General features: G+C 34.2%; 1 protein-coding gene across 2 annotated transcripts; it reads left to right on the top strand.

Annotated features, from left to right (window-relative positions):
* Window positions 1-1966: 1966 nt before the first annotated feature.
* LOC126667592 (phosphoinositide phosphatase SAC3) lies at window positions 1967-12499 on the top strand. Of its 2 annotated transcripts, none has more exons than XM_050360597.2 (16): window positions 1967-2562; window positions 3036-3240; window positions 3326-3491; window positions 3799-4021; window positions 4672-4748; window positions 6074-6261; window positions 6337-6434; window positions 6673-6806; window positions 6927-7055; window positions 7305-7668; window positions 7993-8114; window positions 8393-8506; window positions 8924-9100; window positions 9513-9683; window positions 10539-10650; window positions 11661-12499. In XM_050360597.2, the coding sequence occupies exons 1-16, from the start codon at window positions 2416-2418 to the stop codon at window positions 11781-11783; spliced, it is 2550 nt and encodes an 849-aa protein (XP_050216554.1). In that variant the 5' UTR covers window positions 1967-2415; the 3' UTR covers window positions 11784-12499. The 2 variants fall into 2 exon arrangements, with proteins under 2 accessions (XP_050216554.1, XP_050216553.1); XM_050360596.2 differs by having other exon boundaries at window positions 1968-2562; window positions 8909-9100.
* The last annotated feature ends 7051 nt before the right edge of the window (window positions 12500-19550 follow it).

Raw genomic sequence — 19550 nt, forward strand, 5'->3', positions numbered from 1 at the left:
CATTATTTATTATTTACTTATATTATATTTTTTTATAATATTTTAAAATGATTTTTATTTAATTTCACTAAAATATAATGATAACTTTTTATATAGTGCAACTAAACTAAATAAACATATTATTTATATGAAAATTTAAATAAAAAAATTATTATGATAATTATAATAGCTTAATATAATTTTTATTTAATTGCATTAATAATTTTTTTATGTAGAATTAATTAAAATTTTTTTAAGTAATTATAATAATTTTTTACTTGATGTTATTAAATTAAAAATTATGCTAAATTTTTCTATGTGTCAATAAAAATTATGTTAAGTATTATTTATATTGTTTAATAATATAATAAGTTAATAATTTAAACAAATAACATTATAAAAATTAACACAATATTTAAGAAAATATGAAAATATTTTGATTATTAATAACACATATTTTTTTTTAAAAAAAACCACTAAAAATAATTATTAAGTTATTAAACAGAAAAAATAACAATTATTATTTTTAAATAATTTTGTAATAATCAAAATAATAATATTAAATCAAAATAATTATTTTATATATAAAAAAGGAGGTTAAGTTGTACTCGTTTCAAGGGTCATAAGAAGTTAAATTTAAAATCTTCGATCACAAAGATTTATTAATATTTTGTATTTTTAATAAACATAAATTTTTAACAAAGTTGTCAGTCAGCATCTTTTGAGATATTTTTGATTCTTATAGGGGTTTAAGTGAGATGACAATAACCATTAAAAGTTAAATATTCCCGAACTCCTACCATAAAATTTATCAGTATCTTTTACCAACAGAAATTATTTAAAGGCGATTTTTAGCATCCAATAATTTTGGAAATTATGGTCACTAATGTATTACTATTAAATATTGATATTAAAATCATCAATTGTACTCTTTTTATTTATGGTTCAAACTTTCAAAATTATTAATTTTAATTCATTTTTAATTATTTTTTTAATTATAGCAATATATTTAAATTAGAGTGAATATTTTGAAAAAATAATACGCCTTTCATACGATTTCAGTTTGTCTTTTTCTCATAATAAAAGGCGCATTTGAATCTTTTTCACTTTAATTTAAATAAATAGCTGCAATTGAAACTAAAAATGAGATACAATTAATGGTTTTCAAAATTGGACCATAAAAATAAAAGGGGAGAAGGCTTAAAATAATCCTAATATTGCCATCCAGTTTTTTATAACCCCTTTATTATTATTGAGTCTTAGTAAAAAATTTAAATTTTTCTAAAATCTAAAATTTGCACCCCTATCTAAGACAATACCATTTAGAATGTTAGCATGAGAAGGGTGCAAATTTTAAATTTTAGTAACATGACGGTTATAATTGAGTCTTAAAAAATATGAAGCGCTAAAAGAACTTGAGTGGTGACATTAGGATCATTTTTGAGCCTTTTTTTCAAATATAAATAAGAAAAATGAGATATTTTTCAAATATAGCTAATATCTATTACTATTAGCTAGATTTGTATTTTAAATCTATCAACATGGAAGCTTAATTTGATAAAAGAAAATTGCTAAATTATCAAACTATAATAAATTAATTTTATAAGATATTAAGATCAACCCATTAATTCAAGAACTAGCGACTATTTACTTTTAATTTTATTAAATTTGGTAAGAAAATATAAATAGCATATAATGTTATTACTTGTTACATAAATAAATAAATAAGGTAATGTGTGGATCATAAGGGAGGTCATATTAAGCTGTGGCTTTCATTTCCCCTTTGGATCTACCTTCACTTTCTTATTATTTCTATACAATAACATATTTATTTTAGTAGAACAAAATCAGTTCAAAATATTAATCATTTTCATTTAAATGGTACTTAAATTAATTAAAAAAAATAACCTCATCAATAATTAGCTGTGTATTTGAAGAAATTTTATTTATAACTATATATAAAAATCAATCAAACAAACCATTTTAATTTCTTCTCTCTCTCGAAACCTCTTTCCATTAATATCATTTTTTTAGCTCGATCTTCGTCTTCTTCAATCTTTTTGTTATAATAAAAATATTACCAGACTAAATTATTAAATCGATCTCTGTAATTTTTAATCTCAATTTAAAGTTAATTAATAATTCAAGATCAAGAAATCGAGGTGATTCTGTGTTTGTTGTGGAGGTGAAGAATGCTATATTTGAAGCAGCCGAGCTTCAATTTGCGTAAAAGATGCAACGGCGACGTTTTTGTTTGTTTTGAAGCATAAAATTTGTTGCTCTTTTAATTTTCTCTGCGAGGAATTGCATGTTATTGTGAGAAATTCCCTGAGCCTGGGGCTCGGGGACAGCGAGATCTAGAATTGAGCTAGGAAACAGAAAATTTTAAAAAAATAGTAATAATTAAGGAAGTGTTTGATTAATTTAAAGAGAGAAATGACGTCGACGGAGAATGGCAGCGGTGACGGCGGAGGCGCTGGTTGTTCGTCAGCATCTCCGGATAGGATTTATGACGGCGAGAAGCTGGTTCGTTCTGATGAGCAAGTCTATATGCAGAAATTCAGGCTCTACGAGACTCGATCAGTATGTGTTTTTTTGTTTTGTTATCTTCCTGTTATGATATCTGTTATTTTTTCCTATTTAATTGCTATTCTTGTGATTTTTACAAATTAGGTTGAATTGTGTATATTAGCATTTGGATTCAGTGTATATGTGTCGTTTGCTGATTGGTGTGCTTTTGTATGTAATCGTTGACCTAGTAACTGCATTTTGTTGAAATGTTAAGAGCTATTAATGTGCTATGTAGGTTAGTGAGGAGAATGCTAGATGTTGGCAGAGCATTGATACAATGAACTAGCTACATTAGATTTAGCTTCCTGCTTATTTGGAATGCTTTAGTTGAAGTTGAGAAAAAAATTTGAAGTTGTAAGGTGCAACAGCTGTTGTAGGTGTTCTATTTTGATTTTTTTGATAATGTATCGACTTATTTTACATGCAAGCCATATGTTTTTACTCATTCTCTTGTCTGCTTGCAATTATTCGTGTTCTGCTTGCAGAATTTTTATATGGTAGGGTGGGATAAGAGCCGGACATATTGGAGAGTGTTAAAGATTGACAGACAAGACATTTCTGAGCTAAATGTTCGTGAAGATTCTACCTCTTATACGGAAATTGAATGTAGTGACCTTTTAAAACGAATTAATGAAGGAAACAAAGCCATTGGTGGATTAAAGCTTGTCACTAAATGTTATGGAATTGTTGGTAAGTGAATCTTTTTCCTTTTCTTTTTATCTCTTGGGACTACCAATACTTTTATTATAATCGTAATGCCCTTTTCTGTTTCTAGGCTTTATCAAATTTCTAGGGCCATATTACATGGTTATTATTACAAAGAGAAGACGGATTGGTACAATATGCGGTCATGATATTTATGCAGTCTCTAAGAGCGAGATGATTCCACTGCCTAATTCTGCTGTTCATTCCAGAATCTCTAATGCTAGGAATGAGAACAGGTCTATAGTCCTTCCTAAATGTAACTGTTTCTTATCCATTTTTCTTATGGAGAAAACTGTGAATGCTGTCTTCAGGAGGATGCTTTAGTCCTTTCCTTTTGATTTGTCTTTCTTTTGGCTTTCTTTTAATCCTTATGGAACAAATAGTTGGTTGTCCTTTTCCCATCATTATGATAATGTTATGTGGCAGTTCTCTATTATTTTTCCTGTTAAGTGTTTTTTGCCAGTTTTAGGAGATGTTTTTTTTCTTTTTCTCTTATATTTAATTTTTGTAAATTTAATTATACTTATTTTATTGGTGATGTAGATACAAGAAGCTCCTATGCACAGTGGACCTAACAAAGGACTTCTTTTTTAGCTACTCATACCAAGTTATGCGCAGTCTTCAAAAGAATTTGTGTAATAAAGAAACAGGTCCGGTCCTTTATGAAACTATGTTTGTATGGAATGAGTTTTTGACCCGTGGTGTACGAAATCACCTTCAAAATACTCACTGGACAGTTGCATTAGTATATGGCTCTTTTAAACAGGTAAGTAATTGGTTGTTTAAATATAGACCCCATTGGTTGCATATTTGAGGCAAGCTTGCTTATGGTAGTTTTTCAGGTTAATATGCTGGATTACATGCTTTCCTATTTTTAATTCATAGATTGATTTTCTAAAAATTGTTTCTCATTCAATTTTATTGTTAGGCTGAGGCTTCTTTGTTTGAGTTTGTTTTACTTATTAATACTCTCTTTGTCCCATTTTAGAAGTCTTATTTCAATGTTTAAAGTGGTTTTACATTAAATTTTCTTTCTTATTTTTTTTTTTAAAACTTAAAAATTAAAATAAATTCTACAGAAAACTCCACTACCATTAATAAGGATAAAGTAGGAAAAACCATCATAATAAATGCTTTCTTAATCTTTTATAGAATCATATGAGATTTCTAAAATGGGATGGAGGGAGTAGTTCTTTAGCAGACTAATTTTTTGTGCCAAAACAAGCTCATGCATTAAGCAAAACAAAGAGTGTTAAGACTTAGGATATTGTCACTGAGGCTAACAATTGAAGCATATTGCTGTTGTGGTAAACTCCTGCGTTTATTGTTCTTTCTGTAATTTGCAGATAATTATATAATCACATTCACTAAGTTTGTAGTTTTGTTTAAACTAATCGCCTCATGCTATGAGTGTAGGCTACACTTTCTGTATCTGGACGGGACTTCAAACTCACCCTTATTGCAAGACGTTCACGCCATTTTGCTGGTACAAGGTAGGGTAGCACATATTTTCCTTTAAATTTTGAAGTCTCTTTTTGCCTAGTACGGGACTCGTAGTTGTCAAACTGGGATTGGGCATCACTCCATTGACCAGAGCCATTAGTTTTTGTATCGGACAAATGGGTTAGTTATTGAACCAGCCGGCGGAAACTTAACTGTGACTAAAAATACCTTTCACTTAAACAAATTATTTTACTTCACCTGTCAGTCCGTTTGCAAGACGCGACAATTTGATAACACATAATTATTGGCTCTTATTTTTGTACTTTGAATACTAAAAGTAATCATTTCTTTTATTCATATACACATCAAAGAAGGTCTCACCTTGTGTGCAAAGTACTGACAGGATAGTGCAGGGTCAGGGTAGTGTGGGAATATATGTAAGCCTTCTTCTAAGCAATCTATTTCAATGCCTTGAACCTCTTAAAAATTGCGACTCAATCTTTTATACTGTAAAAGTGCATATTGCCTAATTTTAGCTAACATTTCACTAAAATTTGAACTGGCGGATGTAAGATTCTATAATCATGCTTACCTATTACCTCTTTCTGGTAAACTTCACTATTATCATTCTTTTCATGTTGGATTTCTAAAGGGATATTCGCTGAAATTTTGGGGCAATAAAATTCAGAGTTCCAGTATTTTAAGGGACAAACTTAAGTTTAGGAACATGAATAGAAAATACACCTGCATCCAGGGATTGTTTGAAAAAAATTATCGAACCTGTGACTTCATTTGACCGAAGGAACAACATCAATTGGCTACAGGCTTGGCCTCCTTATGTATTTTTTTGGTTAGAAAAAGTATGCAATAACAGTATTCAAATGCCAAATTGTTAATTGTGACGCTATGAGGAAATGTTTTCGTGAAAAATTGATAAAAACTGTTCATATGCACCACACTAAACAGTATAACAACTCCTTCATGCTATCTTATTTCTCAAGATAGTAAAAAAAGAAAAGCATCAAGGACATTTTGAATTGTGAAGGTCGCCCCATGCGACCTCTAGGAATACCTATGGTAAATGATCAAAATAAGAAATTCTGACATTTGGGTGGCGTTGTCTTTAGTTGATTTAAGTGTTTCAAGTGAGATAAGAGGTTAACAGCAATACATAGCTATCTGGCTGCCGAAAATGGCACCTCATTTGTTTATGGTTTTTGTACTTTTTAGCTATAAGGTTATATGCCTTCTTCAGAAAGTAATTCAAATTCGTATTTGGACTACGAAGTTAGTTTTCCTTTGTGATTGACTTTCTGATAATAATATTTCATAGTCATTACATCTTTGATACGAGTATATGTGTTTTTTAATTTAGGTACCTGAAACGTGGTGTCAATGAGAAGGGCAGAGTGGCTAATGATGTCGAGACAGAACAGATTGTATTTGAGGAAGTTCCTGAAGGGTTTCCCCTCCAAATAAGTTCGGTTGTCCAAAACCGTGGTTCCATACCACTATTTTGGTCACAGGAAACATCACGTTTGAATATCAAACCAGATATTATATGTAAGTATTTGGACTGTGAAATTCATGGTAGTTAATTTATCTCTTTATTTTTACACAACCTTTTCTTTCTCCTAGTGTCTAAGAAGGACCAAACTTATGAAGCAACAAGACTTCATTTTGAGAATCTTGGCAAGAGATATGGAAACCCTATCATTATTTTGAACCTAATTAAGGTAATTTCTATTGATCAGGTTACTTCTCTATTTATTTTATTGTCCTTTTAGTTGCTAGTGCTGTGAATGTCTTTAAATGGTGTTATAGGCACTAAAAGATTTTTAAATAATATCGCAAGTGATTATTTTGGGGTAAATGTTTTGAAATGGTGTTAAAACTATCTCTTTTCAGAATTATTTTTGGGTCTTACCCTTTCTTGATGTTTGATATTGCTATTATTTAATTACTAATTCACAGACACGGGAGAAGAAGCCGCGGGAGTCGATTCTACGTGCAGAGTTTGCCAATGCTATTGATCATATCAATAAAGATTTGGCTGAGGAGAACCAATTAAGGTTCCTTCACTGGGATCTACACAAGCATTCTCGAAAGTATGTTGTATAGTTTGATTTAATGTTTTTAAGTTACATTTTTACGCCATATTTTGTTTGTGATGTGTTTCCCAAAGAGTTGATTCTTAGACGGGATACTTTTTTTGTTTCTGCCTTCAGCAAAGCAACAAATGTTCTGTTACTCCTGGGAAAAGTGGCTACATATGCTCTGACATTGACAGGTTTCTTTTACTGTCAAGTAACACCAGCCTTGAGCCTTGAAGGGTGTATAGACTGGCCTCTCTTGGAGTAAGTCTTTTCATCACATTTTGATATATGTAGCAGATTTATCCTTTTGTTTATGGAAATCAACTTTTTCTTGTTTGAGCCGCCAAATGGTGTATATGCTTGAATGCTAGAGTATTATGACTTTGGTGATTATTATGGCTTTACGATGAAGTCATGTTGAGACTTTCGTTATTAATCTTTAGTTTATTTCTTAAATAAGGTGTTAATCATGTTTTAGATGGAATGTTTGACATGATGAGTGCAATGCAGGAATTCTGAGAATGGCCATCTAACTCCCCAGAATACATGCGGGAATTATGATGAGGATGCTAATGACTTAGAGAAGAAACTCAATGGTGGTAATGGTGTTGCAAATGGAAATCATTCTGTCAAACGTCCAATGCTCCAAAAAGGTGTGCTCAGGACCAATTGCATAGACTGTTTAGATCGTACAAATGTTGCACAGTATGCATATGGATTGGCTGCACTTGGACATCAACTTCATGCACTAGAAATAGTAGACACACCAAAGATAGACCTTGATGAACCTTTGGCAGATGAATTGATGGGATTTTATGAAAGAATGGGTGACACATTAGCTCATCAATATGGTGGATCAGCTGCACATAACAAGGTGATTTTGACATACCCAACTAAACTAAGCCTTGATTCCAAGTTTATGATGGTATATCGGTACTTTTTCACTTCTTTGGGTTTATGGTGATTATTACATTAGCCATAAATCAGCAGTTCCTAACGTGTTAGTTTTCTCCTGTGTTATTCTTCACTGCTTTTACCGTTTATCTTGCATATTTTATTATTGAGTTGTCTGATCTAGAAGGGAGGGAGAGCTACTTATATTTTGGGTTGATTGCAAACAGGATAATGGTTATTCCTTCATACTAATGCTACTATGAGCCTTCCTTTCTAACATGACCATACTATTAATGCTGTATAGATATTCTCTGAGAGACGGGGTCAATGGAGAGCAGCAACCCAGTCCCAGGAATTTTTCAGAACTCTACAGCGGTATTACAGCAATGCTTACATGGATGCTGAAAAACAAGATGCTATCAATATGTAAGTTGTGAATTGACCTCCTTTTAGATGAGAAAAAGGCTCCTCTTTCAAGACTAAGCTGCCCATAAGTTTAATTAACCTATTAGATTTTGATCCATTGAAATTACGAGTTGCAAATGTCAAAAATATGGCCAATTTCATTGTTGAGATTATGCACTCTCTTTTTTCCCTTATATGCTATGAGACCATTGTTCGTAATTGAGCAGTTTGTTTCAGGTATTCTATTTATAAATGACATTTTTCTTGTTCTAATCTTCTTTTCATTATCATATTGGCAGATTCTTGGGGCACTTCCAACCCCAACAAGGTAAACCTGCTCTTTGGGAACTGGATTCAGACCAGCACTACAGTGTGGGAAGGAACGGGCAAACATACATGGATGAAGATGGAAGGTACATTACTGAATGAAACACCTTGAACTCCATAAATCAGTCATGGAATAAAACACATGAATTTCTCCTTCATAAACAGAAATTCCGTGCCAGGGATTTTTTTTTCTCTATCCCAACTTCTCCATCTGTTATTTTTTAACTGTAACACACAGCTTTGGCCAGAGTGAATGAATTCAGGTTACCATTTGCTGTTAAAACGATAGAAGATCAGACGAATTATATCTTCTATGATTCTATCAAATATTTTTCAGTCTTTCACTCTGTCTATTTTGTTACTTCCCCTTTCTCCGCTTCCATAAGAAAAAGAAGTGGAAAGAATAGGGGATCAGAAGAAGGGGAAAATGACTTGAAGAAATCTGTCTCTGTTGATTATCTTCACACTCCAATGTTCTTTACATTTAGGTCGTTTTTCAAAAGGTGCATGTCAGATGGAAATATTATTCGTGACAGCAGTTCGCCTATATCAGCCACACATATCAAGCAGAAGAAGTTTTCCACTTCCGTTCTGCCAGATAAATGGGAAGCAGAAAACAGCATCCTATCTGAGTCATCACCAGAGATATCAACTTGTGAAAGTGGCATAGCATATTCCAGGTTTGCTTGCATCTCTTTCTAGTCTTTGTTGTATGCATTTACCCTTCTGTTGCTTTGTTGTATACATGTTTATGTATAATGATAACTCCATATACTTCTCTAAGTTAAAATTGTATTTTCTTTCTCTCTTTTGCTTTCTAGAGTTTTTTTAGCAGATATTCAGTGAAAATAAAACTTAAATTTTCCTTGCATACTTTTGTGGTCTTCCATCATCAGCCTTTTTTCTTTACTTTATGTCTGGTTACATTTTTTTTTTCATGTTGGTAATGACCCAATGGACTCTTGGGCATATTTTTTGTATCCACTTCTCTGCTTCTAACAAGCAGACGCCTATTCTGATACTACATACTGATGTTTTGTATTGTTTCCTATTACAATCTTCTCATTAGGTTCTGTGTTTTTTTGTGTGTAGGTACACCCCCACAATGCCTCGCAGACAGCTATTTGGGAATGTGGAAAGAGACAGATATCTTGGACTTGATCATATATACTTTTCTGAGGACACATATAATTGCTCCAACTTTGTGGACTTGGACTGGCTGTCTTCCTCAGGAACTTCATGTGAAGAAGAGCCATTTGAGAGGTATATTAGATACATTTTCAAGTAATAAAATAATCTTTGTGTGGAGTTTCTTCCCAAATACAAGAGCATTTACACCATAGATTATTTTCTAATAGTTCATTTAACTATCATGTGGTTTCGACTTTCGACTATTGACATGAAGGGCCATGTGAAGTTTCTTACATCCTAAAGAGTCCTGTGAAATAATATTTTTGCGATAAATGATCCAATTGTGTCGATAAAATCGGTTGGAGGGCGTAATTGATATAAATAAAATTCAATTTATTCGCTCAACTTATTTATAGTCAAAATTAGTTCGAATATAAATAGAAGATATAAAATTCATTACTATATTATAGGCAGAAAGTACAAAAAAATCCTTCAATTTTTTTAGGAAGAGCATATGAGCCCTTTTAATTATTTCTTGGCCATTTGGTTCTCAACGTATTTAAACAGTTCAAAAAAACTACAGAAATAACTAAACGTGAGGGTTAAGTGGCAAAGAAATAAACTAAAAGGGTTCATGTGTTCTTTCGGAAAAACTTACCGTTTAAAAACGTTGTGGGCCCAAATAAATATAATTCTAAATAAATCATATTATAATCTGTTCATGTATGTTTTTATTTATATTTGGACTGAAAATAAATTGAACGACTAAATTTTTCTTCACTTATATCAATCAAGTCGTTTTACTAAAAGAGATATCATCATTACGGAAATTGGATCCTTTTTGCCAAAAGTTCATTTCACAGTGCACTTTGTGATGTTAGATTTTTTACATGACCCTATGCATCAAAAGTCAAAATCTAGCACTCTGGTAATCATAACAAGGTAAAGCAATTCTAGTTTTCTCATTTATTTTTCTTGTTTGTGCAGGTCATCTGCGCTTATGGGCTCTCCAATTGCTGGGTTGTCATCTGAGAATGTTGTCAATGGCATAATGAGTGAATCAACCCCGTCCACTAGTGAATGTGGATCCAGTATGAAGGTAAGTACCTTCTAATAATGCGTGGCTCTTCTCATAATGTCTTTATCGACAAAACCAAAATCTAACTATAAGCTTTGGATATACTAAAAAGAAAAGCGCAAAAATTACTGCATTTAATGGTTATTTTTTTGACGAAACAATAAATGGTTAAGATTGCTGAAAAATTACCCTAAATGGATTTCTGAAGATCTAATGTTATTAATTCTGGATCTATGGGATGATACTAGGCGTGTGAAAAAATTGAACTAAGCTGAATAACCAAACCGAGTCAACAAATTTAATTTAGTTCTGTTTGATATTGTAAAAATATTCAATTTGATTCGGTTTTGGTTGTAAAATATTTCAGCTAAATTTAGTGAGAACCGAACCGGAAAACCAAGCTAAACCAAAAAATCAATCAAATCTACCGGTAAAATTGTACATCCTTATAAATTCAGTTTGGTTCAATTTTGAAAAACTAAATTGATTCACTTTGGTTCAAATTGAATGCACAACCCTAGATGGCCAGATGATACTATGATAATCTGTTAATGAGCATAGGAAGTAGAAGGAAACAGAGAAGAAAATTTGGCCAATGGTCACAATAAAATAAGTAAAACTAGTAGTAAATTCCATTGGCGTAATGGAATTTACTAATTTGTAGCCAACTGAAAAGGGGATATTTGGTTGTATGCGGACTGTTTAAACAATCGGCTGATATATGAATAAGCGTATTTATTTAATTCGACAAAGCCTTATTTAATTCGACAAAGCCATTTAAGAACTATTGATGTTCTCCAAGTTGATAAAAAATACTTATTGAATTTAAGGGATTTTGGCTAGCTGAATTGTTTTTATGGAATAAACACACTCCATGCTCCATAATCCAAAGTTTTTATTTAGGACTATGCGGTATTATTTTGCTAGTCTTTTATAATTCAATTGCAAGTTTGCAACTATAGTGTCATATTGCTGTACATTTTGAGGTGCACTTGAGTTAACATGCTAATTTGACCTTTTGTCTTTTGCAGGGAAGGCAACAGATGGGAACAGAGCTTTTTGTGCTGGATAATCCACAGAATTCCCGCGTTCTCGAGGAATACTCGGATAGCTTTGTGGAATGGGTAACATATGGAGAAACACTCTGCTACTGAAGTTTAGCTCATTTCCCCATGGATTACCGACTTTTTTCGTTCCCTCAATTACCCCGACCTGCTTACAGAATGTTCTGATCGTACTCGAGAGAGGTTACTAGAGAGAAAACTAAAACATATGCTCTGGCAGTCCCTTGCATAATACATACGAGAAGATATCACCTTAGCGAAATCTCGAGGGACCACATTCCGGACGTATAATGAGAGTACATAATGAAATGGTTTAAGTGAAAGATAAAAACAAAATTTTTCCGGAGCTCTTCCTTTCGATCTTCCCTGTACTAGTTATCTGCTTCTTAGGTTCGATCTTTGTAAATATAATTTATATCCCCGTGCCGCTCTTAGAAGAGTTATTCTTTGTTTGCCCCTCATGTTTATCTATGGTGAAGTGTGATACTAACGGTTTGGAGGAAATACCTACAATTATAGGACTGATGTTCTCTTTAAGCTTCGATTTGCTGGTTCTTCAATTACGAGTTGTTCAAACCTCAGAGATGCAGCGGCTAGTGTTTTCTTGGAGATATGATTGCTATTGGTTGTTTGAGATATGAGAAAGTATGATAGTTTAGCAGTAGGGTTGCTTTTGAAATTTATGTTAGCACTGGTAAAAGCTAGATAGTCTCTTGTGTAGTTCATTGTACCATAAGGTATTTTAACAAAGTTCAGCTTGTCACTGTTTATTTTCCATTTGAAGTATAAGATTTATTTTTCAGCCAGTCGGAAACATGCCGACGTACTTTGTTGGGATTTGCTACTTTTACTCTTTTCCTATGGGGCTAATCAGGAGAATGCCTAAAAAAATATATATAAGTATTTCTTAACTATAATTTTCCAACTTTCTTTTTATACTTCAGCGTGTTACATTTTTATTTTTTTACTCTCCTCTTTTATTTTCATTTCATCCAAACAAAACAACTAATAATTCAATAAATAAATCAATAAATAAATCAAAATTTTCAGTTTATATCAGTTAAATAGATTGATTTTCTAATTCTATCATCATTTTTTTGTGAGTTTCAAATAGTTTCTGATCCGCTTGAATTTTTAATTCGTTATGAAATCGCTTCAAATTTTACATCGAACTCAAATCCAACGATCATAAATTTATCCAAAACAAAAAAATTGTAAATTATTAATTTATTTGGTCACATTAAAAATCTATTAAAAACGGTTTCAAACAGTTTCAAATGAAGTTTCAAACGGTTTCAAAAAGTTTCTAAAACACAGTTTTATTATCATTTAAAAAAAGTTTATACAATGGTTTCAAAACAGTTTACAAGCGTTTCAAATAGTTTTAAAAAACAGCTTCAAACAGTTTACAAGCGTTTCAAACAGTTTCAAAAAAAAAAAAACAGTTTCAAACAGTTTACAAAAATTTCAAACAGTTTACAAGTGTTTCAAACAGTTTCATAAAATAAAATTTTCAACTTTTATCTAAATACAGTTTCAAACAGTTTAAAAATGTTTCAAACAATTTACAAATGTTTCAAACAGTTTAAAAAAAACATTTTCTAATAGTTTACAAAAATTTCAAAAATAGTTTACAAAAGTTTCAAACAGTTTACAAAGGTTTCAACTAGATTTAAACGGATTTTAAAAACAGTTTCAAACATTTCATAAAAAAAGTCAAATTAGTTATAAAAACAGTTTAGAACAGTTTCAAACGGTTTGTAAAGGTTTAAAATATTTTAAAACGGTTTACAATGATTTTAAACAGTTTAAAATGGTTTCTAAAAATACTTTCAAACAGTCTAAAAAAAATAGTTTTAAAATGTCTATAAAAGGTTTCAAACGGTTTAAAATGGTTAAAAACAGTTTCAAACGGTTTACAAATATTTCAAACAGTTTAAAACATTTTTTAACAACACTTTCAAACAGTCTCAAAAATAACAGTTTCAAACAGTTTACAAAGGTTACAAACAGTCTAAAATATTTTCTAAAAAATAGTTTCAAACAGTTTCTAAAATTAATTTAAAAACGTTTAAAAACCAGAACAAAAAATTATTAATGGAGAAAATGATGATTTTTTCAAATAAAATTGAAAATATTACTAGAAAACAATACTAAAATAATTCAAAACAATATAAAAAGAGGAAGAAGAAGATGAAGAAAAATAAAAAGAAAAAAAAGAATAAAAAGATCAGCGATGGCAATGGCGGAAATTTTGTTATTTTTATTTTTGAGACGAATTAGATTGAATCTTGCATCGCAGATTCTTCTTTATCTTGTACTTTTAGATAGAATTTGTTAAGAAATTTCCTTGAAATGAAAAAAACGTGAAAAAAAATTCAAAAAGAAGAAGAAGAAGAGAAAAGAAAAAAAAAAGAAGAAAGAAAAGAGAAGAAAGAGAAAAATAAGAGTGGACATGTGTTATATATGAGGAAAGTAAAAATGCTAATAAGTTGAATTAGTTGAAAGTACAACTAAAAACAACAGAAAAATGAGGTAAAAATATAATATTTTTTTTGAATTCAAAAATATAAATTTTTAAAAATGAGATATTGAGTGCAAATAAATTTAAAAATGGAGTCTTTTGTGTAAATTTCTTTTTTCTATAATTTTCGCATCTAGGATGCATACGCATTGGAATAAACTTGGTTTTAGGTAGTATACATTAGACATGTGCCTGGGTATGTATTCGACCTTTGCTGGCCCATTCCCCTTAGACTGGGTTTAAGCATTTACTTTTGAGTATTTGTCAAAAGTACTTTATTTTTGAAAATATTTGCAAAAAATATTGTGTTTGGAATTTTTTTTTTATTTTTTCTTTTTAAAATTTATTCTTATGTCTTAAAAAATTATCAAAGTATTCTGTTTTTTTAGAAATTGTTTGAATTTTTTTAGAAACTTTTGTAATACGTAATTAGAAATTGTTTGTGTTCGCTAGATTTTCACCTTGCTCAAACCTTTGAATTTGTTAATGGGTAACTTTAGGTACTGATGCTTTAACCGGTATAATTCTAGATGAGGTAAACAGGATCTGAATGACGTAACCCTAATTCAAGTGACGTAACCCGAATTCAAGTAACGTTGTTCAAATTGTGAATGACGTCGCCGCCGTTCGATTAAACTAACAGTATTAATCTGGGAATCCTGAGATCCAAGCGAGATTAATGTCAATTCTACTCCTAAACTAAAATTCAATCCGGAGATTGGGATAAAAAGCCTGAGCTTTGGTTTTTGATTAATGATTTGTTGATGCCGAAAATAATACAATACTACTGACTATTTATAGGGAACAAACCCTAATAAAGAATCCTAATTCTAATGAGATACTATCTCTTATTTAATGAAGAAAAACTAATTAAAAGGCTAAAAATAAATATAGCTCCTGTTGGGCTAAAATCCCTTAATGAGCCCATTCAAAACACCTTTTCTGGTCATGGGCCAAAATGTCGCCCAGCTTTATATTGATTCCACTGGGCCGGTGCAAACAATGCCCCCAACAAGCCTAAGGTTTAAACTTTGGGCTTGTTATTGCCGGCCTCAATGCCAAAGTGGGCTGCGCTGTCACTATTTCGGCCCATGCGGTAAAACTTTCCAAGTAACCGCCCTTTTCTTCCAAGGTATAAAATATCTTTCACTTTCCTTTTTTGGATTTACCTGAATCTTTGACTCCCGAAACTCTCTCAAATCCGTTGACTCCTAGCCGATTCTTTAGACCCTAATCGCCTACTCTTCAACACAGATCGTCCAATCATCATGGCTCAACAAGAACAAGCCGCTCTTCAAGCAACTGAGAAACTCGCCGTAGTTCGCTCTACCGCTCCGTCGACTGCGTTTGAGGTAATTACAGAATTAGAAGACAGCCGATACTCCGTAGGTCCGATTCTCACCACTCCTTCAGAACTCTGTGAAACCGCCGTACCCTTTCCAGATCACGCTCCCCCTCGCTTCTCTGAACTCCATTATTCGTCTGTGTGGACCGGGGAAACCTTCAGAAACTGGCCCAGCACTAACGCCGATTACAAGAATTGGATCTTGCGACTCCATGGTTACTATGGCGATGTTTGGAAAGCAATAGGTCTATATGACCTTATTGGAATCAGCCAAAACACTTTTCCAATCGCCAAGCACTACTGCTTCGGAGCTTCCCTCTTCTGGTCCGATACCACCAACACTTTCTGCTTCCGGCGAGGACCGATGTCCATAACTCTGCTAGACCTGGCGTTTATGTTCAATGTAAATATCACTGGCATTAGAATATCGCCTCTCAATTGCCAGACATCCCCAAATCTTCACCTAGGTCCCGAAAAATCTGCCAAAAGCTTCAAACATTTCTTAGACAAAAACATCGGTCAAAACAATCAACCTCCAACCGCCAACGAACACATCGCCTTCCTGGCATATTTCCTCGCCAAATTCATCATTTGTCCAGCTTCTTTCAGAGTCACGCAAGAATGCCTCCGTATCGCCGTTGCCCTAGCCGAAGGTCATCCCCTGAACATGGGAGAGTTCATTCTTGGATCGGTCTACAGATGTCTCCATAGCATGATCAAAAACGCCAAGGTAAAGACGCATCGCTGCCCTAGCGGGCCGATGTGGATAATCCAAGCGTGGATGTTCATGTACTTTCCTGACATCGTCAGACTCCCAGAACGAACCTCAGACGAATGCTTCGGTTATACAATATTTCAAGGAGTTGCAATCTTACCGCACCTTAAAGAAGTAATCGGCTACTTTCTAGAGACTCGTGAACAATCGCCAAATCCATGGTGCCCTGTTCTCAACATCAAATATCCTCCCAAGTGGATATCTTATGGCTGGGAAATAACCGAAGACTCTGATATAGACGAGGAACTCCACTCTAAGTGGTGGGATAATTGGAGCAATTCACTGATCAGCCGCAACCTCATGATCGGCAACAGCTTCAAACACAGCGGGTCAGAGGCTTACTGCCCCAATTATTTATCAAGACAGTTCGGCTACACACAGGCGATTCCCTGCCCTTTTCTGATAGACCGCAACGAATATGGTTCTGATCGCCCCGCACTGCCCACATCGCGTCACATAGCATTCCTTGGACAACTCCACGAGGGTTATTTGCCATCGCCCGACGAGCTACCTATACCAGACGGAAACCCATCTTCTACACATGAGTTCGAAGAGTGGTGGGAAATCGTGATCGGCATCAATTTCGGACTATCGGCAGAGGATATCCTTAAGTTGAATATTTTTCAGTTGCCTGAAACAAAGCGAAAACGTACTCACGCCGATGTTTTTCTTTTACAGGTTCCGCAGCCGAAGAAAAGGAAAGGTAACCACGAGCATCACCTTGAACTTATTAAATTTGAACGCTTTTACAAATTCAAATACGAACCCAACAATCGCCCCCTTCTTAGTTTAAAAATGGAAAACCATAGAAGAGAAGCTTGGCGAAAATACATACTCAAATGGAGGAAAGTATGGGAGAAAAAATATCGGCATCGTCCTTACCCCATCTTCCAACAGTATATTCGCCCTTCCTTCTCATATAAAGCACCCTTAGTCCCAGATTCTGAATGTATGTTAGCCAATAAAAAGCCAAAGTCTCGCCCTAAAAAGGTAACATTTACTGGTTATTTTGTGCCAGGTAACTGTAAGGACATCGCCTCTCTTGTTGAGGAACTGAAGATTCCCGCAGGTAAGCACTACATAAATTTATAACTGCCACTTCAATATAATTTTATCTTAAAATCGCCTTTCTATATCGCAGAAGTAGAGGCGGAGATAGACGGGACGATCTTCATGGATGAGGAGGAAGAAGAAGATGAACAACCTCTGAAGAGGAAGAGAGCTGGAAAGAAACCTGTTACGACAAAATCGGCTTCCAATCAAGAACCGAAATCGGTCAGCACCAGACTGCCGACAAAGACAGAGGTCTCTGCTCCGAAACCAACAAGGGCCGATACTTCCAAGAAAGCCAATACCACCAAGATATCCATCAAAATGAGTGGGAGTTCGGCTGACCGCTCTGCTCCTCTGGTATCGCCTGCTTCTAATTCGGCGACAGCGACCGTCTCAGTTTCTCGCCCTTCCAGCTCAAAGCCAGATATGACTCGTACCGAAGCCTTGAAGGTATCTTTCCTTTTATCACATTCGTTTAAGTGTAATAACGCCATGTACTAATTCTCTCTTCGGCAGACGAAACTCCTGGCTTTTGATTCGGACTCGGAGAGTGATGCTGAAGGCTCTACCGAGAGTTCTTCTAGTTCCGATGAGTCCGAGGTTGGTGGTTCCGAAGCCGATGTGGATGTGCACCTCAACAATCTGACTGCGATGAAGGCAAAAGGAGTGCAACTGTTGGGCGATGAAGATGAGGCGAAGTCCCTGAAGACGTCCCTGGAAGCGCTTCTCTTGGTGAAGGATGAGAGTAAGGTCACCGGGAGAGCGAAGGAAACCATCGCCAATGTCGTCAAGGAGCTTCCAAACTTGACCAAGACCTATGCTGAGGCTGCTCCCGCCAGATCTTCTTATGAGCAATCGCTGGAGACCAAGCGTAAGCTTGATGATGAATTTGGTTCCCTCAGGTCGAAGGCGAAGAAGACCTCAGACCAACTCGCTCCTCATACTTCCAAGATGGATGAGCTGAAGTCCAAGATTGAGGCGCTTCAAGGGGAGCTCAAAGCTGAAGAGGACATCGCTGTCCCTTTAGAGCAACAACTTGATGACTTCATCGCTCAAGGTGCTGACCTGAAGGATCGCCGTAATCAGCTGAAGAAGAAACTGGCGAGTGCTGAAAAAAGATACTCGGAAGCTGTCAAAAAGCTTTCTGACATTCGCAGCACCATGGGCGATTTGTTCAGCCATTTTGGCTAATTTTTGTAACTCCTGAACAATTTTTCCATATTTTTGGAATCGTGTGTACACTTCGTTGAGACATTTTCTTGAATGGGCATTTTTATATCGGTTTTATTTCCGAAATTTAACGTCTTTTGGTCATATTTATTTTGTTCAGAATCGCACACATTACCAACACATTTTATTCTTGAAAGTATAATAATCGGCTATCGTTCCGATTGTTCATATTATTTTTAAGTGTAACGATAATCGGCTAGCATTCCGATTGATCATACTTCAAACAGGTATCGGTTTGAGAAAAATCGGCTGTAGTTTCCGAAATTTTATTCAATGCAAGTATAATTTACACGGTCCCAACACTAATGATTGGCAACTTTATACATTCTAATCGGCTATATTTCCGATTGTTACCCACAAAGGTGCCCGTGCTAATTGACAAAATAAAATCGGCTGATGTTCCGAAGTTCATATATGTCTAGTGCAAGTACAAATTATAAGGTAAGCCTAAATTATGTGGAATCGGCTCTGCTTCCGATTATCAATTCCGTACCGTCAACCCATCGGTCAAGAGTCCGATTTCGTGAAAATTACCTTTCTTCCTTCTCGAAGATGCGTCTGTCAATTCCTTCCCAGCAGCTCGGGACGTACTTCTTCAAATACTGTGCGTTAATGGATCGGTCATGGACTCGACCATCTATGTCAGCGAGTATATATGCACCGTTACCCAATATTCGGACAACTTTGTATGGTCCTTCCCAGTTCGGAGACCATTTTCCTAGACCTTCCTTTTTTGCTCCAATGGGCAAAATGACTTTCCAAACGAGCTGGTCTATTTGGAAACTCTTACTTTTGACACGTTTGTTGTAAATTCGTTCTACTCTTCTCTTCTGAGCTTCCAAGTGGTCGAGTGCCAATAATCGCTCCTCATCTAAGTCCAAAGCTTCAAGAACCATTTTATCATGATAGTCGGCCTTCGTCAAGACGTGC

The sequence above is a fragment of the Mercurialis annua genome, linkage group LG2 (genome assembly GCF_937616625.2).
Source record: "Mercurialis annua linkage group LG2, ddMerAnnu1.2, whole genome shotgun sequence".
Lineage (NCBI taxonomy): Eukaryota > Viridiplantae > Streptophyta > Magnoliopsida > Malpighiales > Euphorbiaceae > Mercurialis > Mercurialis annua.